The sequence below is a fragment of the Pholis gunnellus genome (genome assembly GCF_910591455.1).
Source record: "Pholis gunnellus genome assembly, chromosome: 12".
NCBI classification, from domain to species: Eukaryota; Metazoa; Chordata; class Actinopteri; order Perciformes; family Pholidae; genus Pholis; species Pholis gunnellus.
This window is the reverse complement of record NC_136539.1, coordinates 11,383,500-11,403,013: the sequence shown is the minus strand read 5'-3', so window position 1 is coordinate 11,403,013 and position 19,514 is coordinate 11,383,500. Positions and strand designations below refer to the sequence as shown.

The 19,514-nt window shown below is 45.6% G+C and overlaps 1 protein-coding gene across 1 annotated transcript in view; it reads left to right on the top strand.

Annotated features, from left to right (window-relative positions):
• Window positions 1–19,514, top strand: part of igsf3 (immunoglobulin superfamily, member 3) — a 62,300-nt gene that overhangs the window by 8,284 nt on the left and 34,502 nt on the right. Inside the window, exon 2 of the mRNA XM_079170601.1 lies at window positions 7,746–8,126. Within this exon, the coding sequence (XP_079026727.1) occupies window positions 7,746–8,126 (381 nt within the window). The remainder of the gene's footprint in view (window positions 1–7,745; window positions 8,127–19,514) is intronic.

Sequence of the window (19,514 nt, the reverse complement as noted above, 5' to 3'; positions counted from 1 at the left end):
AGAGAAGGATGCCTTATTATCTGCTCCTTGTTGTTGACGCCATCGACAAATACCACCAGCAACAGAAACGAATGGAAGAAAATGTGAATCAGCCCACATGGAAAAAAAAAAAAATCCCATTTCACTGCGCTTACTTACATGTATAGTGAGGCCCACAGGCACCTGCAGTGTACAGTTACACATTAACACAGACGTGTGAATTAGCCTTAAACCCCCCCCCCCCCCCCCCCCATCGCTTTTATCCCGGTCTCACCAGCTGTTATGAGCAACAGCGCAGGTTGGGTCATGACTGTTGTAGCCCAGGGGGGCCATAAATTAGGACTAGTTAGCATAGTGAGAGAGGAGAGGAGAGGCGAGGACGGCATGACCCAGGTGTGACACGCAGCAGGAGTCCCACTTAGGAGCTGTAGACGTTTGAGTCGCAGAAATGGAGATTTAGGACAAGTTGACGTGGACTTAGCTTCCTACTGCTGAGGCTTGAAAGCAAACACAGTCATAGTAAAACAATTGTCTGCATGGTGAATATAAGTCTACAGCTGGCAGCCGGTTAGCTTAGCCTCGCTTATATGACTTGAAACGGAGAAAAGCTGCTTGGACTGGCTCTCTCCAAAGAGGTAGCACAACTGTTTTTGGCCACGAGCGCGACCTTCCCGATGTCTTGTTGTCACTGCGAGGTTGCCAGGCAAACAGCGGAGAGACTACTGCTCGCAGCCAAGAAATACTCCAGCACATAGCCCTCCGTAAGATGTATGTTAATTGCGCTTCAAGGCGCAATTTGTTACCTTTTTCGACAGAGCTAAGCTAGCCGGTTCCCCCTCCTTTATGCTAAGCTAAGATAACCAGCTGTTGGCTGTAGCTTCATTTTTAGCACACACACACACACGCACACGCACACAGAGCGATGTCAGTCTTCAAATCTAACTATCAGCAAGTAAGCAAATATGTCTATTTCCCAAAATGTCAAACTATGTAAAAACTGTCCCAGTTTAGAAAGAGTGGCAGAGAGAAGAACTATTTAAGATACAGCATTTTGCATTTCAAACTTCTTGCAGCAGCCCTGCTAGAGATGGTGAGAGGGAGCATGACTGTGTGGAACATGCATGTACTAGACATGCACTGTGTGTGCCCTCTGGCTATGTTTCTTGCTTTACAAGGTTCTGAAACGTGTGATGTGGAGTCCTCCTTAACACTGCTGTCTTACGGCTCAAAAACTCCCTCCGTGAATCTTTCCCTCCATGTAAATGTTTTCATCTTATAATCCCCATCATACATATATATATACACACCACTGACATCATCTGGTGCTCTATACTTGAGCCATACAATGTTTAAAATCGTGACACTCAGTATATCTCCGTCATATATCCCCACTCTCTGAATGCTCCTTCACTCTCTTGTCCTCGCTCTGATTAGAGCTGCATTAATGTAATGGGCAGTTGTTGCAACTGTTTGTCAGCCGTTAAGAGCGGCCTGCAGGCCTGTCTAACTGGCCCTCTAATGGAAGTTAGAACACTCGGTCTCCCTTTCTGGCTGTATGTATCCGTGTCAGACACTCGCGCATGGAGTGTCATTGCTGTTTCCCAGCTGACAGGCTTCCAACAGCTTGAATGTTTTCCCTTGAACACTGAAAATCATTTAGCTTTTCTCTGCAGCACAGACGGCACATGCAGTCTCCATCGTCTGTCTTTAAAACCCCCCCAGTTAATAACTCGGCGCTGGATGTGGGGGATTCGTTTTCCATTTTTTGAAGCTGGCAAAAAAAAGGGGCCAGCGGTTGTTAATGACGGCTTCTGCTTCACCGAGTCCTACACCGTGAAGCAGATGAGGATTATCAGCGCGGGAAGGACAAGGAGTGGAAAAAGCTTGCGAGAACGAGGCTCGACTTGTAATACTTGATACTGCCTCGAGCACATCAATCAAAGATCCGAGAATCTGAGAAATCTGTCGAGGACGAAAGCGTGGGGGAATTCTCATCACTCCATTACATGGTTTACATTGGGATGACATGCTTACACGCTGCCATGTACAGTGAGTGAGCAGCTCACTTGCGCAAGGACAATGTGTTTTTACATTGCATCAGCAGAGGCTCAAATTCTTTTTATGTCAAATTTAGATGAAGAAGAAGAAGAGGGAAATGAAAGAAATGGCAATTATAATCTTGCAGGGTGCAATGATCACATGCAGGTTTATTTTGTCGCACGATTGGTATTGTACCACATCCTCTAGAAATGGTCAGGTTTCCCTTCCAGCAAAATGTTTCCCCTTTTCTACCGCTTTCATCTTCCTGCCTCCAGTTTCCCCTCATCTTCGAATCTCTGTGTCTCCCTCACACTGGTGCTCTCTCTGGTAATGATGTTAACAGGGTCAAATGCTTTCGGGAGCCTAGAGGGAGAAAAATGCTGAGTGATTTTGGGGGGAATGGTTAACCAGGGCTGAGAAGTGCGGAGAGGGAACTACTCTTATGTTATTCATCGTTCTCCAGCGTTTAGTTCTCTCTGCCACACACGTGTGTCTGCAGCATATAAGTCAGCGGTGCGCTTGTATATTCACTTAGTTCTGTGCATTTGTGTGGTGTTCAGCACCCTGGAGGCAGCTGTCGTTTTCTATTTAGCTTCCTCCCCGTTCCTCTTTTTCCTTTCCTCTCACCATGCGATCCTTTCCTTTGCTCATACCTCCCTGTCTGAGAATTTTCACAAGATTTCAGATCTGTGGGATGAGTCTGAACCTCCCTTGGGGAGTTGGACATTGACTAGGCCCCCTTTTTTTTCACGTCTACCAAGCAAGTTCATAATTAATTCATATTTCACTGGCTGGAGTTGCTTCAGTTCCCCCACTTTTCAACTTTCCTCGAAAGTTTTTGGAGAAAAAAAAGTTTGAGGAGGAGGACTTGCTGTTCATACCCACACCAGGGGTGGCTCAAGCCACACAGTCTAGTTTTGATCTGAAATCAATTAGTTTCAGGGCCAAAATCAACAGTGCTGATATAGGAAACCAAATGTTCTATTGTTACGTTTCAATATTTTGTCCTTAAAACTACAGAAATCAACTAGTGTGCTTCACCAGTACTGTGTGTGTGTGTGTGTGTGTGTGTGGTTTATTCATATCTGACTGACACTGGCCTGGCAACAGAAGCAAACAACCCCACAACTGCTGTCAGATTCTAATTAAACCAAATTCATGGAAATACGTTCCTTTTCGCAAATTAGCTCTGCACACTGCACTCCAGTGAGAAGCAGCCAGACAGAAACACAAATACGGAAATCTCTCATGCCAAATAATCAAAGATGTTCTAACATTTGTACAGGAGTCGGACCCAATCGCTCTAATGAAGAAGATGATTGAGACACTAGGTTATCAGGGCCTTTTTAAAAGAGACTCATCAACTATAACATACGGTAGAGCGCAGCAGTGCGTTGTGATTAATAATGTGAATGCGTACGCTGTATATGTTCGTTCCCACCCTTATAATTTGCCAAACATCAAGCGTTTCTGTCTACTGTTGTGTTTTAATGACTTAATCACATGCATGTGAAATAACTGCAGGTGATTCAGAACGGAAGCAGGAATCAGTTATTGCAATTAGTAGTAATCAAAGACTTCATTAGTTTTGGTAGCACTGACACTTGAGGGGTGGATACCTTATCCAGGCACCGTTTGCTGGCAGGTGATTCCTCTGTGTCTTCTGTTTTGGTCTAAACATACATGTATGTGTGTGTGTTTTTAAGGAAGGACTCAAAGCCAAATGATAAGATGTCATGGACAGCTCAAATCCCCCTCGTTAGCACATCTCCACACCACTGTGAATGTCCTCTATACTACTTGCACCCTGCAGTGCTTTTATTATACACCTTTCTTGGTGTATAATTAGCAAGTGTCGTAGAAGAGCGATGGTGTAAGGAGGCATGAATGCTAGTGGCCTCCCTGCCGTTTCCACTGAGAATATAAGACACTAGCCACAAATGATTGGATTAGTATTTAACCCCCCTTCCACTTAGCATAATCCTCTTTGCAGCTTTGTGTGTGTGTGAGTGTGTGTGTGTGTTTGTGCTTGGAGTCATCTGCTCCCCTTGCTCGGAATGCTCCAGCCGACGAAAACAGCAAGGTCAGTTGGAGAACTTGTCCGTGGTTGTTGTCCATCATCTGACGTGGGACTCATGTTTCCTGTTTCCAGTCAACGAGCTGTGTGGGAAGCGACTGGCAGCAAAGATGAGCGACGAGAACACAGAAGAGGGAAGCCAGACGGGGTGAGGGCGGGAGGAGGAGAGGGGTAGAGAAGACATCCACGGAATGCAGAGATGGAGATGAGTGTTAATAATAGAAAATACGAGGGCCTCGTTGAGCAAATGGGCACTCTGCGATCGAGGCAGCGCCGCCAGGGGTGCAAAAAAAAGGTTTGCGGGCGGGAGATTATTGCGGAAGGGTGGTGGAATACAGCGATCAGTTGAAGGTCTGCAGGGTTTGGTATGTCATTGTCAGCCTTTCTAAATAGCCCGCAGAGCGATGGGCACTTTGAAGTTCCACAGAGCTGCTTAAATCCTGCCTGAAAAGATGCAGAGAACAGCAAGTCACAAAGAACAGACAGGAATATATAGAGAGAGTGAAGAGGCAAGAAGAAGGGAAGGATTGATGATGGGTGAAACATGCAGGAAGGGAGTGAGAGTAATCAGAAGTAAGTAAGGGAAGCTTGTTTCAGGAGGATGACAGGAGACAGGCGAGTGGAGGAAAGCTCTTAGTGCACCAACACAGTATGAGTATGCTTTTTTTTGGGGGGGGGGGGGTGTGAGTAATATGTTTCCAGCAGTTCTGGATGAGTAGCTGCAACATGAGAAGCAGTGATGCAGCAGTACACAGCTCTGACCTGATCTGAGCTGGATGTGGGTAGACCGAGCGCCGCCAGATCAGCGCACTGACATCCCAGTGAAGAAAAACAGGGAACCAAAGTCTGTGTCAGAATAGATGGCTGCCTCTTACCTAATGCATCCCATAGTGTGCTCAGCCAGATTCAGTCAGCGCACGTCACCATATAGACTTTCTGTCATTTTCAGTTTTAATAGCCGGTGTCTGCTAACTGTGGAAGGAGTTCCTATGTTAACTGACTTTCTTCAAGGCCGGCGGCCAAATGTTTTGTAGGTTGTGGCTTCTATGTTTACAACGGTGTGGTACAGCAGTATGTGTTATTATGTTTGTTATATTTGTGTTAAGAAAGAATCGGGAGATGTCTTATATTATTTAGCAGGACTGCATGAAAAATGTAAGCAGTGTGCGAGTGGGAAACTGTATTAATAAGTACAGAATTATTTAAGAATACATTAGGAGTGCTAGTTGACTGGGTTTATCATTTCAAGCCCCATATAGTCTAATATATTCCTATAGGGACATATCTGTTCGGGTTCCCTGACGTTACATGAAGCTTAATTTCAATAAGCAGATCTTATAGGTAACGGGACAAGATTTTGGGATGGTTCTGGTTTGCAGTCCGAGTTGTAATGACAAATCATGTTTTGTCAGGCTTTGGTTGAATGCAGGTAAACAGTCCGTGTGGAGAGCAAAAGAGGCGCAACGCATTGGCTGAAATGCAATCTGGGAACCCAGCGGCTATTGTCTGACGATGATTCAGCTTTTTATTTGTTTGAAATTAGCTTAAGCTGGCAATTTGTGAAACAATCCGGTCGTACATGTGGTCTTGTTTACTCCAACTCCAGTGTCGCATCTCAAGTTGCTAATCGGCCTGTAAACAATGAGCAGCGCACAAAAAAGGGAAGTCTTGGCCTGTTTATCCACTGAATACATCGGAACCCCAGAAATACTGCCCCTTGCCCCCACAGGCTTATCTGAGGTCTGACAGTGAGATTAACATACCTCACATTTGTTAAGAATAAGGTTAACATGTCTACTTTTTTTAAAGTTGAGGCACTTATGAGTAGAGTTCCATGATTTATAGCCTGGTTGTCTGTGGGGGGCCTTTTAGGAGAAATCAAGCCATAAGGAACGATAACTTTAATGAGTTTTCACTTTGGGAGGCCACTGGGACAAAATTCAAATCCCATCCAATTGAGGCCACACACCACATATTTGTAAAGATTCTAATGGCTTATGAGTGGAAAGTGTTTTTTAAAAAACCAAAGCCAATCAATAAACAAAAGACCTGACGCTCCAAGCGCAGGAAGGGGGAAATAAGACGTGTGATCCACAGGCACACAGAGTCACGCAAGCTCGTGAAAAGACACACACATGCATGGACTCGCGTTAATAACCATGAATGAAAGGTGGGGATGTAGTGGAAGTGTAAGAAAAAGTTAAAAAGATGTTCTGGTGAATTATTAATACCAAGTTTTGTGCCCACAGACACAGCATCTTACAGACTCTCTCACACACACACACACACACACACACACACACACACACACACACACACACACACACACACACACACACACACACACACACACACACACACACACCATCACACACACACACACACACACACACAAACACAGCTGCAATCCCCAGTTGCTAGTGCACACAGGAAACAGCGTACTTGTCTCTCTGTCTGGATCTGGGGGTGTATGTGTAAGTGCTCTGTTGTCTCCGGCCCCAATGAGAGGGATGTTTGTAGTTGTTCCCTGAATGGTGTGTGTGTGTGTGTGTGTGTGTGTGTGTGTGTGTGTGTGGTAATGCAAGGAGTTGAGGCAAGACTTGCATATGCTGTCTACCTAAATATAGGCTACAAAGCAACATACAGGAAAGTAGTAATCAGTCTTCTCGAGGGGTTTAACGCCTAAGTCCGTTCTCAGATAGCTACTTGGCTCAGTATTTGGCTCATGGTTCACTCCACTAATGCAACGTTTTGTTTAAATGAGAACAGCTCATTACAACAGCAGACTTCGTATTTACTCATCCTCCTGTGTTTGTGTGTTAACAGCAATAATGTCTATGTAATTGAACTGCACCTGCTGGCATTTACATTTTTTGTCCATGAAAGCAACATATATCCCCTTACACATATTACGTGTAACGACAATTGGCAATTTACAAAATTATAGTTGATGCTCGGTGCTCGCTGGTGGACACACCGTTACATGTGGAGGCAGCACTCTTTCCTAATGATTTCAAACATACAGCATTTTGGGCATTTCTGTACTTACATTTCTTGTTACATTTTAGCCACCATATAGGCAGACGCTGATATTTTGGAATCTGTAATAATTATGGACGCATCAGACAAAACGACCGCGACTCTCTGCAGCGTGAACACATTTACATGCCCAGCTTGTGTTTTAGCAGCTCACACTGACCTCTGCGCTAACTCCCAGCCGGCTGCCTCTCACCTCCAGTGTGATATAGCTGCTGCGGTGCCGTCCGTGTGGTTAAGGGTTAACGTGGCCGTCTATAATAGCGGTGAGCGTGACTGGATGACAGCTGTTATAAAGAGTTCCTGCGAATGTTTCAAGTAGTTAGTGGTGTTAAAAAAAAAAAACGTGTTCGTTTGTGCGCGTGTGTGTGTGCTTGTGCACACCTCAACCTCGGTTAGCACTCTCCAGAATGCTTAGCTGCACATGTCACGCTATTTCTGTATTTCCTGGGAGATGTGAGGTGCATAAACTCTGCCAACACTAAATATTTAAACTGCAGTTTTGTAACCCATGTTCTCTCTTTCCTCTTTCCCGGCCCTCACCCCTTATCTCTCTTTCTTTTCTCTCTCTCTCTCTCTCTCTCCATCACTCTCACCTCACCTCCGTCTGTAGCCGGTGTTGCCGTGGCTCAGAGAGTCGTAATTGTGCAAAGTGGACCGCTGGTACGGACTGAGGGCTCTCACGTGACCATCCTGTGCAACGTGACGGGCTACAAAGAAGGGGTGGAGCAGGACTTTGAGTGGTCCATGTACCTGCCATCAGTACCGGACAGGGAGATCCGCATCGTGAGCACAGCTCAGCCCAACTATGCCTACGCCGTGTATGCACAGAGGGCCAATAGCAAAGAGATCTATGTGGAGAGGCTGGCCGGCGACTCGGCCATGCTCCACATCACCAAAGTGCAGGCCAAGGACCAGGGTCTGTTTGAGTGTTACACACCCAACACGGACGGTCATTACCTGGGATCCTACAGCGCACGCACCAACCTCACTGGTGAGTCTCTAAGCACATACACACACACACACACACACACAAAATATACAGATAAATCACCTGTTATCACATATACTCGCTCATCTGGTGTCATCTTATATCTGATCAAGGTGGTAGACTACACACGGCAGCTTCATTATATTTTACCAAGAGCCCCAAAACACAACAAACAGCAATTTTATTTTGGAATATTATTCAGTTAGTTTGTGGCAATTTGCTAAATATCCACTTATTTAGGTATATGAAAGGAGGAAAGAACGGTTTCAAAAGTACATTTTGACACACGGCCCCCGACAGAAAAATGGTGCAATATACCGGATCCAGAGCCTACATATAGCAGCAAACACCTATTATCTATTTAAAGTATTAAAGTATATAGTGGAGTGATGTCTGCCTGAGCAGAGAATAAAGTCACTCACCCTATGTGTGAGTCATTGTCCGAGCTTCTCCGTGCTTTGTTGACTGAGCCGGACTGGCCGTGTGTACTTTGAGTGAATGTCTGTGCATGTAAGCGATCCTCACTGGTTAGCTCATGGCCGCCGTTCTGCAACTCTCCCATACGGCGGTTACAGCCGATAAGGCCATCCCGGGCCGACTGTGTCATCACAGAAGCATACGCGCCCATCCTCCGATACCCCCTCAGGTAACCACTGTTAGCCCTTCCAGCACTTTTGCCATTGTTTGCACTGTTGGCGTTGTTAGTACTGTTCGCTGCGAGACGCCAGCTCAACCGTCGCCATGTTGAGAGCCGTTAGGAGACAATACAAATGCTCCCAATCGCTTACTTGGCACCTTTTAAGTAAAAATGCAGGGCCTGCCTTGAGTCATTTCGGTACATGTTGTGCCTTAATGTCGCATATTCCAAACTAATTTACAATAATATTTTCAGCTCTGGGGCCTGTGTGCTGTTGAGCTTGAATGTGGTGTTTCGTTAAGAGTTGTGCAAAACCGAGTTATTAGTTGTATCACAATCCAATCAGTGACGGTCACAAATATGAATCAATAACCAGGACCCATCTCAAACCTAGCTGTGCACTCTTTGTGAAGTAGTGTGATTAGAGGAAGCGTTGCACTCCAGTGTAACACAAAGTCCCACCTGTTCTGGTCTGCCCGGGGACAACCAAGCTCTCTCCTATCTCCCTCATATCGCACTCACACACACACACACACACACACACACACACACACACACACACACACACACACCCCCGCACACAAACTCGCATACCTCCTTCACACACCTACTGAATTCTTCCCTTGCCCAGAGCTGTTTCAGTAGCGCATCCGGTGTGTCGGCGTGATGTGTGACTGTTTCAAACAGCATTAGTTTCTCCTGCCCGATCTTTCTCTCTCTCTCTCTCTCTCTCTCTCTCTTTCTCCCAGAGACGTAAATACAGATCCACCCAAAAGGCCCGCAGAACTGAAGACACAGCTGTCATAGATAGAGATTCCATTCCCTTCATAACTTCAGGCCTTCATTCCTGACATGGCTGACCTTTCTCTCAGGGGCAAAGTCCAAACCAAAATGCCTGTTGCCTGAAAATTCAAGTTATTTGTTTCGTATTGATCCAAGTCCCCCAGTCACTGCAAGCTGAGAAATACCAATATGGTAAGGCTTTCTTTTGAGTCTGCGTGCGTCTGCAGTTCAAAAGTTCCTCTGCGCTCAACAGGTTAATAGGCTCTGCTTTTCATTGAATAAGTGTTATTATTATTATTATTATAAGGACCTCAGTCGTTGCATTGTCTAGTATGCGCAGCATGATCTGAATGTGGGGCAGGGCTCAGGCGCAGGGTGCTGCAAAACAGCCCTGCTGATAGCACACAGTATTTATAGAAATGCATGTGAGGGGGGGTGTTGAGGGACTGTTATCTGAGCCTTTCTGTGTCTCTAACCTCTTAACCCAGTTTCAGAGGTCAGGGGCGCGCGGCAGGGTCTCTCTCCTCTTTTCTTTGCTGCGCTCTTGAGTCCCTCTGTGAACCCCCCCCCCCCCCCCCCCCCCCCCCCCGGCAGCTGCACGCCTCTTTGGACCGTGCCGGGCAAACAATGATACCTTGTCCTTCCTCCCCTCCCCCTCCTATCCTTCTCCTCTTCATCGTTCCACTGTCTTTCATTCTGTCATCTATACGTCTGTCTCCATTTATCAGCCCTGGCCCTTACTCCAATTTGCTTTTGCTCTGTTGTATATAAAAAAAATGGCTTTGAGAATGTGTGTTTCAAGGGTATGAGATAGAAGGGCAGCCAGAAGAGTATGTGTGTGTGTGTGTGTGTGGTCGTGGGTGGGTGGGTTAATTGTAGGCATAGAAGGCCACAGAGTAATCTGTGTCCTGAGTGCTACATTAAGGCTTACTCACAGAGATGTGTTTCTTTCATCCATTGTCACCTTTCTGTACAAATAGCAGAGGAGGATTATTATTGTGGAACTTAATAGCCGCTGCCTGAGGAGGAGAACAGTTTCTCCGGTGCACCTGGACCGCGTTCTCCCTGATACTGTGACGCTGTGTTTTCATATGTTGTGTTGTCTGTCAAATAGAATCAGACACCTCGGCCGTGCGTGTGGTTGATCGCCTGGAAAGGTGATCCCTGCTTCTCTTTGTATGAAGCCTTTTTTAAGGGAATTTGCAGAGAAACGTGTGTGTGTGTGTGTGTGTGTGTGTGTGTGTGTGTGTGTGTGTGTGTGTGTGTGTGTGTGTGTGTGTGTGTGTGTGTGTGTGTGTGTGTGTGTGTGTGTGTGTGTGTGTGTGTGTGTGTGTGTGTGTGTGTGTGTGTGTGTGTGTGTCTGTGTGTGCACCTTTTTATCCTCTGTGATGCTAAACTTGGATCAATCAAATGAAAAGGCAGCTCTGCCCCCGAAGTGCCAATACTGCCTGTAGGCGTTGCGTTATTATTACACATGTGAGAAGAGTATTTGGCCATCATGGCACAAATACTGGAATATGTCCACTAAATCACAGGGTGACACAGAGAAGGTTAGATTTGACATTTCCATTGTTATTTTACTCCCAAGATATTGCATGGTGTGAAGGCAGAGTGGTTTACTGGCTAATAAGGATGCATGTAAATAATATTGGCCCACGTACTTGAAGCCTCTATAACCAATATTTTCAGATCCAGAATTAATCTGTGTGTTATGTGAAATCTGGTAGTGACAAAACCCTTTGAGAATTATCACCCGACTCGGCATTTTCCCCTCAGCTCTAAAGCGATTCATCACCTACTTCAGTTCATGGTTTCACAGCTCACAGCTGAACTGTTTCGGTTCAGTCTCACTGGTCTCATCATCCTTGTTTCCAGCAGCTGCAGGCAGACAAAGTTGGCGACTAGCTGGGGAACATAGTGGAGCATTCAATAGCTAAAGTTCCAGATATTTGCCTAAGGAGTTGCTGGAGACCAAAAAGAGTTAAAGTAAGGTCACTTATATTCATGAAGTGGCTAGAAACACAACTTAATTTTTACTGTTGGCACAAACTGCCCCTAAAAACATCTCGTGTGTGCACCGCAGCCCCACTTTGCCATGCAATTTGGACCTCTAGAGAGTAGCTTTCACGTTTACACTGTTTCACTAGATTGAGAAACTGAGAAGAGTAAACCACACATTAACGTGTTCATCTCAATGAAGGGATGTCTCTCAAATGCCTCAGTGTGGCAATTCTTTCTGTATTTAAATGTGTTTTTCAATGGCGTTTCTAAAACGGCAAGCCATGAGCTACAGTATACTGTGGCTCCGGGAAACGTTTGGATAAATTCCAAACACCTGTTTTGTTTCTTGACTTTTGATAATGGCGATCAAAAGAGAGAACACAGTGGCAGCATTATCCTTTCCCCTTTCACCGGCAGCAGTGGCACCACAGTTCTGGCTGACTGTGTGACCCACGCAGAGAGAGAGGAGAGAGTCCCTCTTGGTAAATGAATATAGTTCAAATGAAACTGCTTTCTTTTGTTCTCCCTAAAGGCATTATTTCTCATACTCTTACATTGTGTGTCTGTTTGCTGGAGAAGTTGCAGGCGGTTAAGTGTTGCACAAGGCATGCATTTAACCTGGGTGTTGGGAAGCGGTTTGAGGCCAAAGGTCCCTTGTAGTTTCTCTCTGCACCGCTCCATACCCTGATCTCCGAGATTGACTAAGCTCAGTCTGTTGCATTTGAGTGTGCGCTTCTGTGTGCTTGTTTGCTCATGTGTATGTGTGTGCGTGAGTGTTTTGACTTCCTCCTACACATCAGATTGCAGAAGAAAAGGACAACAGCCTGACATGGCCATCATGGTTGTCCTTATCCTACGCACCAGCCTGTGTGCGAGCGAGTCCAACAGCTAGCAGAACGACAAGCCCTCGCTGAGACACACACACACACACTGCTCTTACTCATGAAGCTCACATCTACCCTTACTGTCCTAGAAAGCAACATAGCAGTCACCATGCTGGCAGATATACAGATTCTAGCCTCCGCATTTGGCAGCAGTCATCCATTCTCAGCCCTGTAGTAATACAGTAATAGAGCTGGAGCGCTAAAGCCTTGGTGAATTGTCAAACTGAAGCGTTTTCATTTCTTTCTGTTATTCACCGTCACCCGGACAAGAAAAAGCAAGAAAACGTTCATCTTCAGATGTGTGACACTGTAAAAAAAAAAAAAGAAAAAAAATTAGCTTTGGCAGCGAGTGGTTTTGAAGAAAAGAAAAGGAGATGGATGGCGCGAAAAGGCAGAGATGAGGAAATTGAAAAAGAGAGGAATGGGGATAGAAGCGGCAGTATTGGAAATGGGCACTGGGGCGATGCTGAATGGAGTGTGTGACCAATAAATGATGAGCTCTTCCTCTCGACTCCAATGTGATTGGTTACACCTCCCCCAGGCATTACCCACAATACAACTGGCTCAATAGGGTGGCGTCTTAAATAGTGTCTGCCTGATGTGACTACTAAGGTTAATGCAGTTACAAACGGCCATGCAAGTTATAAATGCAATTAGCCAGCACAAATTGAAGACACCGAGAAAGACAGGAGACCGAAGGAGCAGGCTAGAGATGAGACCTAGGGATTTCAATTAAGGAAGAAGGAAACCGTGTTGGCGGATCATTTTCCGAACAAACCGCGGCAAAATACCGCGTTCCTCCAGTCGCACTTTACATTCTCATTACATTCAGGGCATACATTTTTATTTGCTCCCATTTTTTGTGGAGAAATAGCGGCAAAGAACAGGAGTGTCGTTTTTTTCTTTTTTTTTCTTAGCATAGCTGAGCCTGTGCACTGCTAAACATACATACAGAGTAAAAGAGGCTGAATCTTGCTTCTGCTGAGCTCAGCGTTGTGTGTGTGTGTGTGTGTGTGTGTGTGTGTGTGTGTGTGTGTGTGTGTGTGTGTGTGTCTGATTTGTGTCTCTCCCCTGCCTTTCTTTTCTTGAGGGAGCCAGTGCTGCAAAGTTGCACTCCTCTACTTCACTTAATGAGATAGACCCGAATGTCGAGATGTCATCTCGCATTCCATCTTGACACCGGGACCCTCTTCTTCGCTCTCTGTCATCATCTGAATCCCGCTCGCTCCATCAATCCGAAGCTCCGGGGTCGATTCAGCCTGGTCCAACGCCCTCGGCCCCCTAGCTGGCGTTGGTCATGCAGGTATATGGGTTTGTCAATACAGCTGCTCTTTGAGCTTCATCACAGGGGAAAGGCTGATTGAAGCACACGGCATCAGATTGTGGAGGGGAGCCGGTGATTGAATAAAGACAGAGGAAGGAAGACGGGAAGGAAAAAGAGGAGGGTCTTTGTTTTTTTTTAAAAAGAAGGCGAACACATGGGTGAAGCCTTGTGTCGACAAAGAAAGATATTGTCAGATTTATTGAAGGAAAATGAACGAGATAATTAGTAGATGAATAGACAAGGGAAGTTGTGTCTCTGTTGGTATTGATTGGGAGCAGAGGCCTATGTATGACTGGAGCATTTTATCTCCCTTTTCTCTCCTTGCAGTGACACTCCAGCTCTCTCTGCTCCCCATCTCTCCGGCCTTGCCATCACCTCTCAGTTTCATTTTCTATTCCATTCCCTTCTCTGTCTTTTGTGTGTGTGTGTGTGTGTGTGTTTGTGTGTGTGTGTGTAAGCACATACTGGCCCTAAGCTGCAGACCAAGCAGGACTCCAAATGGAAAGAGATTGTATCTCTATGTCTGGCTTGCCATTTCCTTGCACATCTGGTATACTTTAGCAGATAAGGTGCTCCTGCTCAATAACATTACTGCCACTCGGACCCACCATACAGAGACACGCGTAATCACACACACACACACACACACACGGAGAAACACAAACACAGTCACAGTCACACAGTGTAGCGAGCTGTCAGTCAGGACAGATGTCGCACATACAGAATAATTGAGTCTGAGAGAGACGGTGCTCTAGCGCTCCCAACAGAAGGCACCATTTCTACTGAAGAGGGCTTTAAAAGCCCAGCGGATCACTGCAGACAATACAACCGCTGAATAAAACAGTGCTGTTGAACAGGGTCAAGCACACTCTTTGATACTTTGTAGTCATGTAGGACAAGCAGCACTATACTATACGTACATGTGTAGTTTGGGGACAACCATGGTGGGTTGAGGCTTCAATGTGGGTGGAAAGAAAATAAATGCATTCCAAGTTTGACATTTTCCCACTAATCCTCACAGGGCCTCACAAAGGCTGTACTCACATTTTGGGCAGTTTTAACAGTATATATTGTCAAAGTCGAAGAGGACCGTGGTGATAAAGCTACAGGTCTTCACAGGACCTGTGAAAAACCTACCTGACATCCCTAAGTACATTCCCAAAAAAGGGTCAAGACACACGGACCATGCACTACCCAGTTACACTGAATATAACTTGGACATGGCCCAACTTAGGTCCCACATCAGGTCTTTGATAGCCCAGTGGACCCATGAAGACCACTGTTCAGTGTGTGAAATACCTGAGGACAATAAGGGGGGGGCTCCCTCTATCTAGTGTTCCAGTGTTATTCTGAAGTCTTCCAAGACTCAATATGCAATATACAAGATTTTACAGTGACAACTGTGGTAATCAACTAGGCTGTACACGCTTTACACACACACATTACCAAGGCTACTATCGGCAACATTAAGGCGACTCACACAACTACACAACCACGCAAGAACTACAGAATCTACACAGCACGCTCGCATCTCTCTCTCTCAAACCCGACACTGTGTCGCTGTAGCTAACGTTTCACAGCAGGTCTCTCACAATTCAGTCACAGCAAACATAGGCTACAGATCAAAAACAAATTCCATCTTACTCTAAAAAAATAATCTGCCACAGAGGTTTGATACCGAAGCAGAACATAATCCACTGCTTTTTAGGTTTTACATGGTTTTCTAAATTGCACAACATTTGCATCAATGGGTCTCCGACTCCCCCAAGACCTGTATTTCGCACACTTGCTCCAGCTTGGAAGCTGTTGCCATTAAACTTAAATCTGAATGCTCTTGGAGCCTACAGACACACTTTCAAGCACTGCCTTGCAAATTGTAGTGGTTAGCCTTTTGAAAATCTAAATGATGTCAGAGATGGTATTTAGCTCATCGCCCACATTACTGAGCTAGGCTAATTAGAAATGATTTAATGTGCTAACAAATACAGTGTGTGTGTGTGTGTGTGTGTGTGTGTGTGTGTGTGTGTGTGTGTGTGTGTGTGCGTGTGCGTGTGTGTGTGCGTGCGTGTTGAATATATATGTTTATTAATGTTTACATAATGGACTAAAAAGCCACTGTTTCTCTAGTTGATTTGATTAGCTTAGCTAAGCGCTAACCCTCCGGGGCCTGCTGCCTCTTCATTGTGAGATTAACAGAACACAGCCACAGTTTGAATATGAATTCAGCATGAATATGGATGTGAATGAATGTGCTGCTAACCATTGTGTGTGTTCATGTCGTTAAAATGTGTGCTCGTAAAGAGTGGAGCTTGCAGTATAATGGCCTCCAGGACTCGGATGGTTGTGAGTGTGGTCCAGGACACTCGCGCTGCTGCATTGTTTGATGTTGGCGGCTGCTATGAAGCCTTATCTGAGCACAATGGGGACTGAAGGTTTCAAGCTATACATCGAATAACTCCTTTTGACACAGACACAACTACACACACACACACACACCAGGCATCAGGGTCCATTTCCAGACATTCATATGTACAAGGAGATGCACAGATATTGGTACTCATTCCCTCACTAGAGGGTTATTGAGGCACATATAGACCCGCTACAAATGCTAACATGCACACTCTCTATCTTGTCCGTGGAGGCAATTGGCATTGTTAAAGAGAAACTGCACCCAGGCAATTTTTTTTTTTTTTTGCAATGCCAACTAGTGAACTAGTGGTTGGCATTAGTGTAGCTGTTTGTGCAACACAGCTGGCTATGGTCACAAGCACATAAGCTGCACTCCATTTGGCTGTGCCAGCATGCTGATTGTTGCATAGTGGCAATGGCTGGTAAACCCCATCAAACTAAGAATGGGCAGCAGGTAAAATGTTGAATTTCAATCGGCTGATAATCAAACGGCAGCACATCATGAAAATGCCGCCGTCAATTGAAATATTATCTCTTTTTTTGATTAAGCAGGGACATTAGCCACAACAAGTCATAGGGAAATATGTGTTTACGATGCTTTTTGGTGTTTTGTTTACCTGCTACGCAAGTTTGATGTGGCAAATTGAAATGTAACGAAAACCGCGGCCGTTCTTCTCAAACCAACACTGATTCAAGATCCAGTGTGGAGTTATAGTCACCACCTCCTCATCCTTTCTCTTGGCGTGGGCCTGTCAGTGTCAGTTAGGACAGCTGATGCCAGTTTAAAGATTAGCATCGCACCCACCTCATTAGCATGTTAATCACAGCCTCATTATTTGCGATGGAAAACAGAGGTTTAGTTAAAACATCTGATGTAATGGATTTGAGTGTGGGCTGCGGAGCCGGCCGCAGGATGTTTTCAAGTGTCGGTGTTGAAGTGAAAAGTAAAAGTGGAGAAGCCTGGGAGGCTAAACTCATTTTGGTGAAGCGGCGACAAGGCAAGCGAGCCGATGACCCCTCGAGCTCTATCTCAGGCACACGCTGCTATCTCAAATCTGTTGTACAGAATTCAATACTGCACAGACACACTCATGAATATCTCAAAGCTTTGGCAAGGACTTTCGACTTCTTCACAGACAGGCAGACAGAAGCATGACCGGTCCCTTCCTCTCAGTTGACTGAGGGGGAGAAAGCAGACATATGTTTCCACCTGTGCCCGAGTGCCAAGGAAGGGGGGGGGGGGCCACCATGAGATGTGGTTAGAATGATGAGGGGGGTGGGGTGGGATGGGGTGGGATGGGGTGGGATGGGGTGGGGATGGCATATGCCTAATTCCCCTCTGTGCTGGCAGCTCAGACAGACAGTTGCTCCCTCATCTGCTGCCCTGCTGGATGGGTGCCTGGCGATTGAGTGCTGCCCACCTCCCTTAGCTACACTCTATTTGTTTGTTTTTTTTCTCTCCCCTCAAAGACAATGTTTCTCATACACCCGACACAACACGCGCACACTTGCTAATACGCTGCACCTCTGGCCAGCTTCCACACTCTGCTCCACTCGACCCTAGCCTTGCAATGTGCCCTTACGAAGTGGTACTCCAGAGCTTGTCATTGTGTGTTTGTGCATAGTACAAAAGGGCTTTTATATAGGACTGTGTTCCCAGACTCATTTATACGCCATTGTACATTTTTTTTTTTTTTTAGAGGAGAAGCCATGTGGAACTGGCCAGAAGACAAGTCTTTGTGTGCTGATTAAAATACAGTGAAATGTTTTGTAAGGTTTACTTGGACACATACACACACACACACACACACACACACACACACACACACACACACAGATGGTCAGATGGCTGGGGCTATAACTGGTTCTATCCTCAGGGAAGTCTTTAATTGGTCACCATGCTTTACCATCTGGGGCTGGGGCGACGGATGGAGGGATGAAGGGAGATGGTGGGAGCTCCTGTAAAGGGAATAGAGAGAGAAAAAAAGAGGGGGGGGGGACAGTAAGTGCAGCACAGGGATGGAGCTTATTAGTTGTAATACTTGCACCTCCAGTATTATTAGAAGCATAATATACTTGATGAATGTCGTTTAAGGTGTGTTGTGTGTGTGTGTGTGTGTGTGTGTGTGTGTGTGATTGCGAATCATTGCACATGGCACGTTTGTGTGGCTGAACAGTAGGTAGACGGGTTATTGCATGTCTGTGTGTGTGTGTGAAAGTGGTAATGACTGTATGGTGTGTGTGTGTGTGTGTTTGTGCTGATGTTGGCAGACGGAGCAAAACCCTGCACATGTGCTAACAACCTCCAGGACAGCAGCGATGGAGAAGACAAACAGACACACACAGGGGCGGCATCTGTGTGTATTTCTCTCTTCTTGAGCACAGAGTGTTTGCTGTAACTTGTGTTATTTGGATAGACGAGCAGACGGAAGATGGGAAATGCTAAAGAAAGGGTATGACAGATGAAACGATGGAGAAAGTGGGTCTGAAGCTGGTGAAGATGAGAAGGGAAATGTAGGAAAAGAAAGAGAGAGGAAGGGGTGTGGATGGAAGGAACATTGCATGTGTTTAGGCATGATGAGTAAATCTTTGATGCTGTAAAGGATTTCAGTCAACGATAGCTTTGCACACAGCTCTTCTCAAATGCTCTTAGGAAGATTTGTCTTTCATACTCCCACCTCTCTTCAGACTACCCCTCCTCTCACGCTTTGCCTTATAATCTCCCGCTTACTCTCCATCTTCCCAACACACTCACTCAGGCTCATTTCCTGGCTGGGCCTCAGTGAGAGGTTGTGTCATATTGTGTGTATGCGTTCAACCGCCCGTTGTGGGTTCGCGTGCGTCTTAGTTAGTGTTAAATCCTCCTCTTCCGCCTTTGTGTAAACAGCGTCTCATTTTTGAAAGCTTCTCCTCGCCACGGATACGTTTCTTATCGCAACATTCAGCCTTTTAACTCCACGTCACCATACTCCTGCTACAATAACAAAGCCCACTCCTTCACTCGCTGCCCATCTTCCTTTCCTTTTCTTCTCCCACTTTCTCCCTTCTGTTGTCGTACCTTTCCCTCTCTGCTGGTCCAGCAGAACAAACTGGTGAAACTTTAAGAGGGATTTTACAAGTGCTTTAGATGTCTTCCGACTTATTTGCATATTATGAGATTCATTTATTATCATATATTATACTGCTAATGCTTCATTTTTTATTATTAGAAGGATTAGTTTTCTAAATCATGCATTTTGCAGCTCAGCACAGTGTAAAAACACATCCTGTGCCAGTGAGTTCTTTTATTAACCCGGTGTGTGTTCTTCTCCAAACATTATGTTAATAAGCAGCACACCCCTTAGGACGGTGCA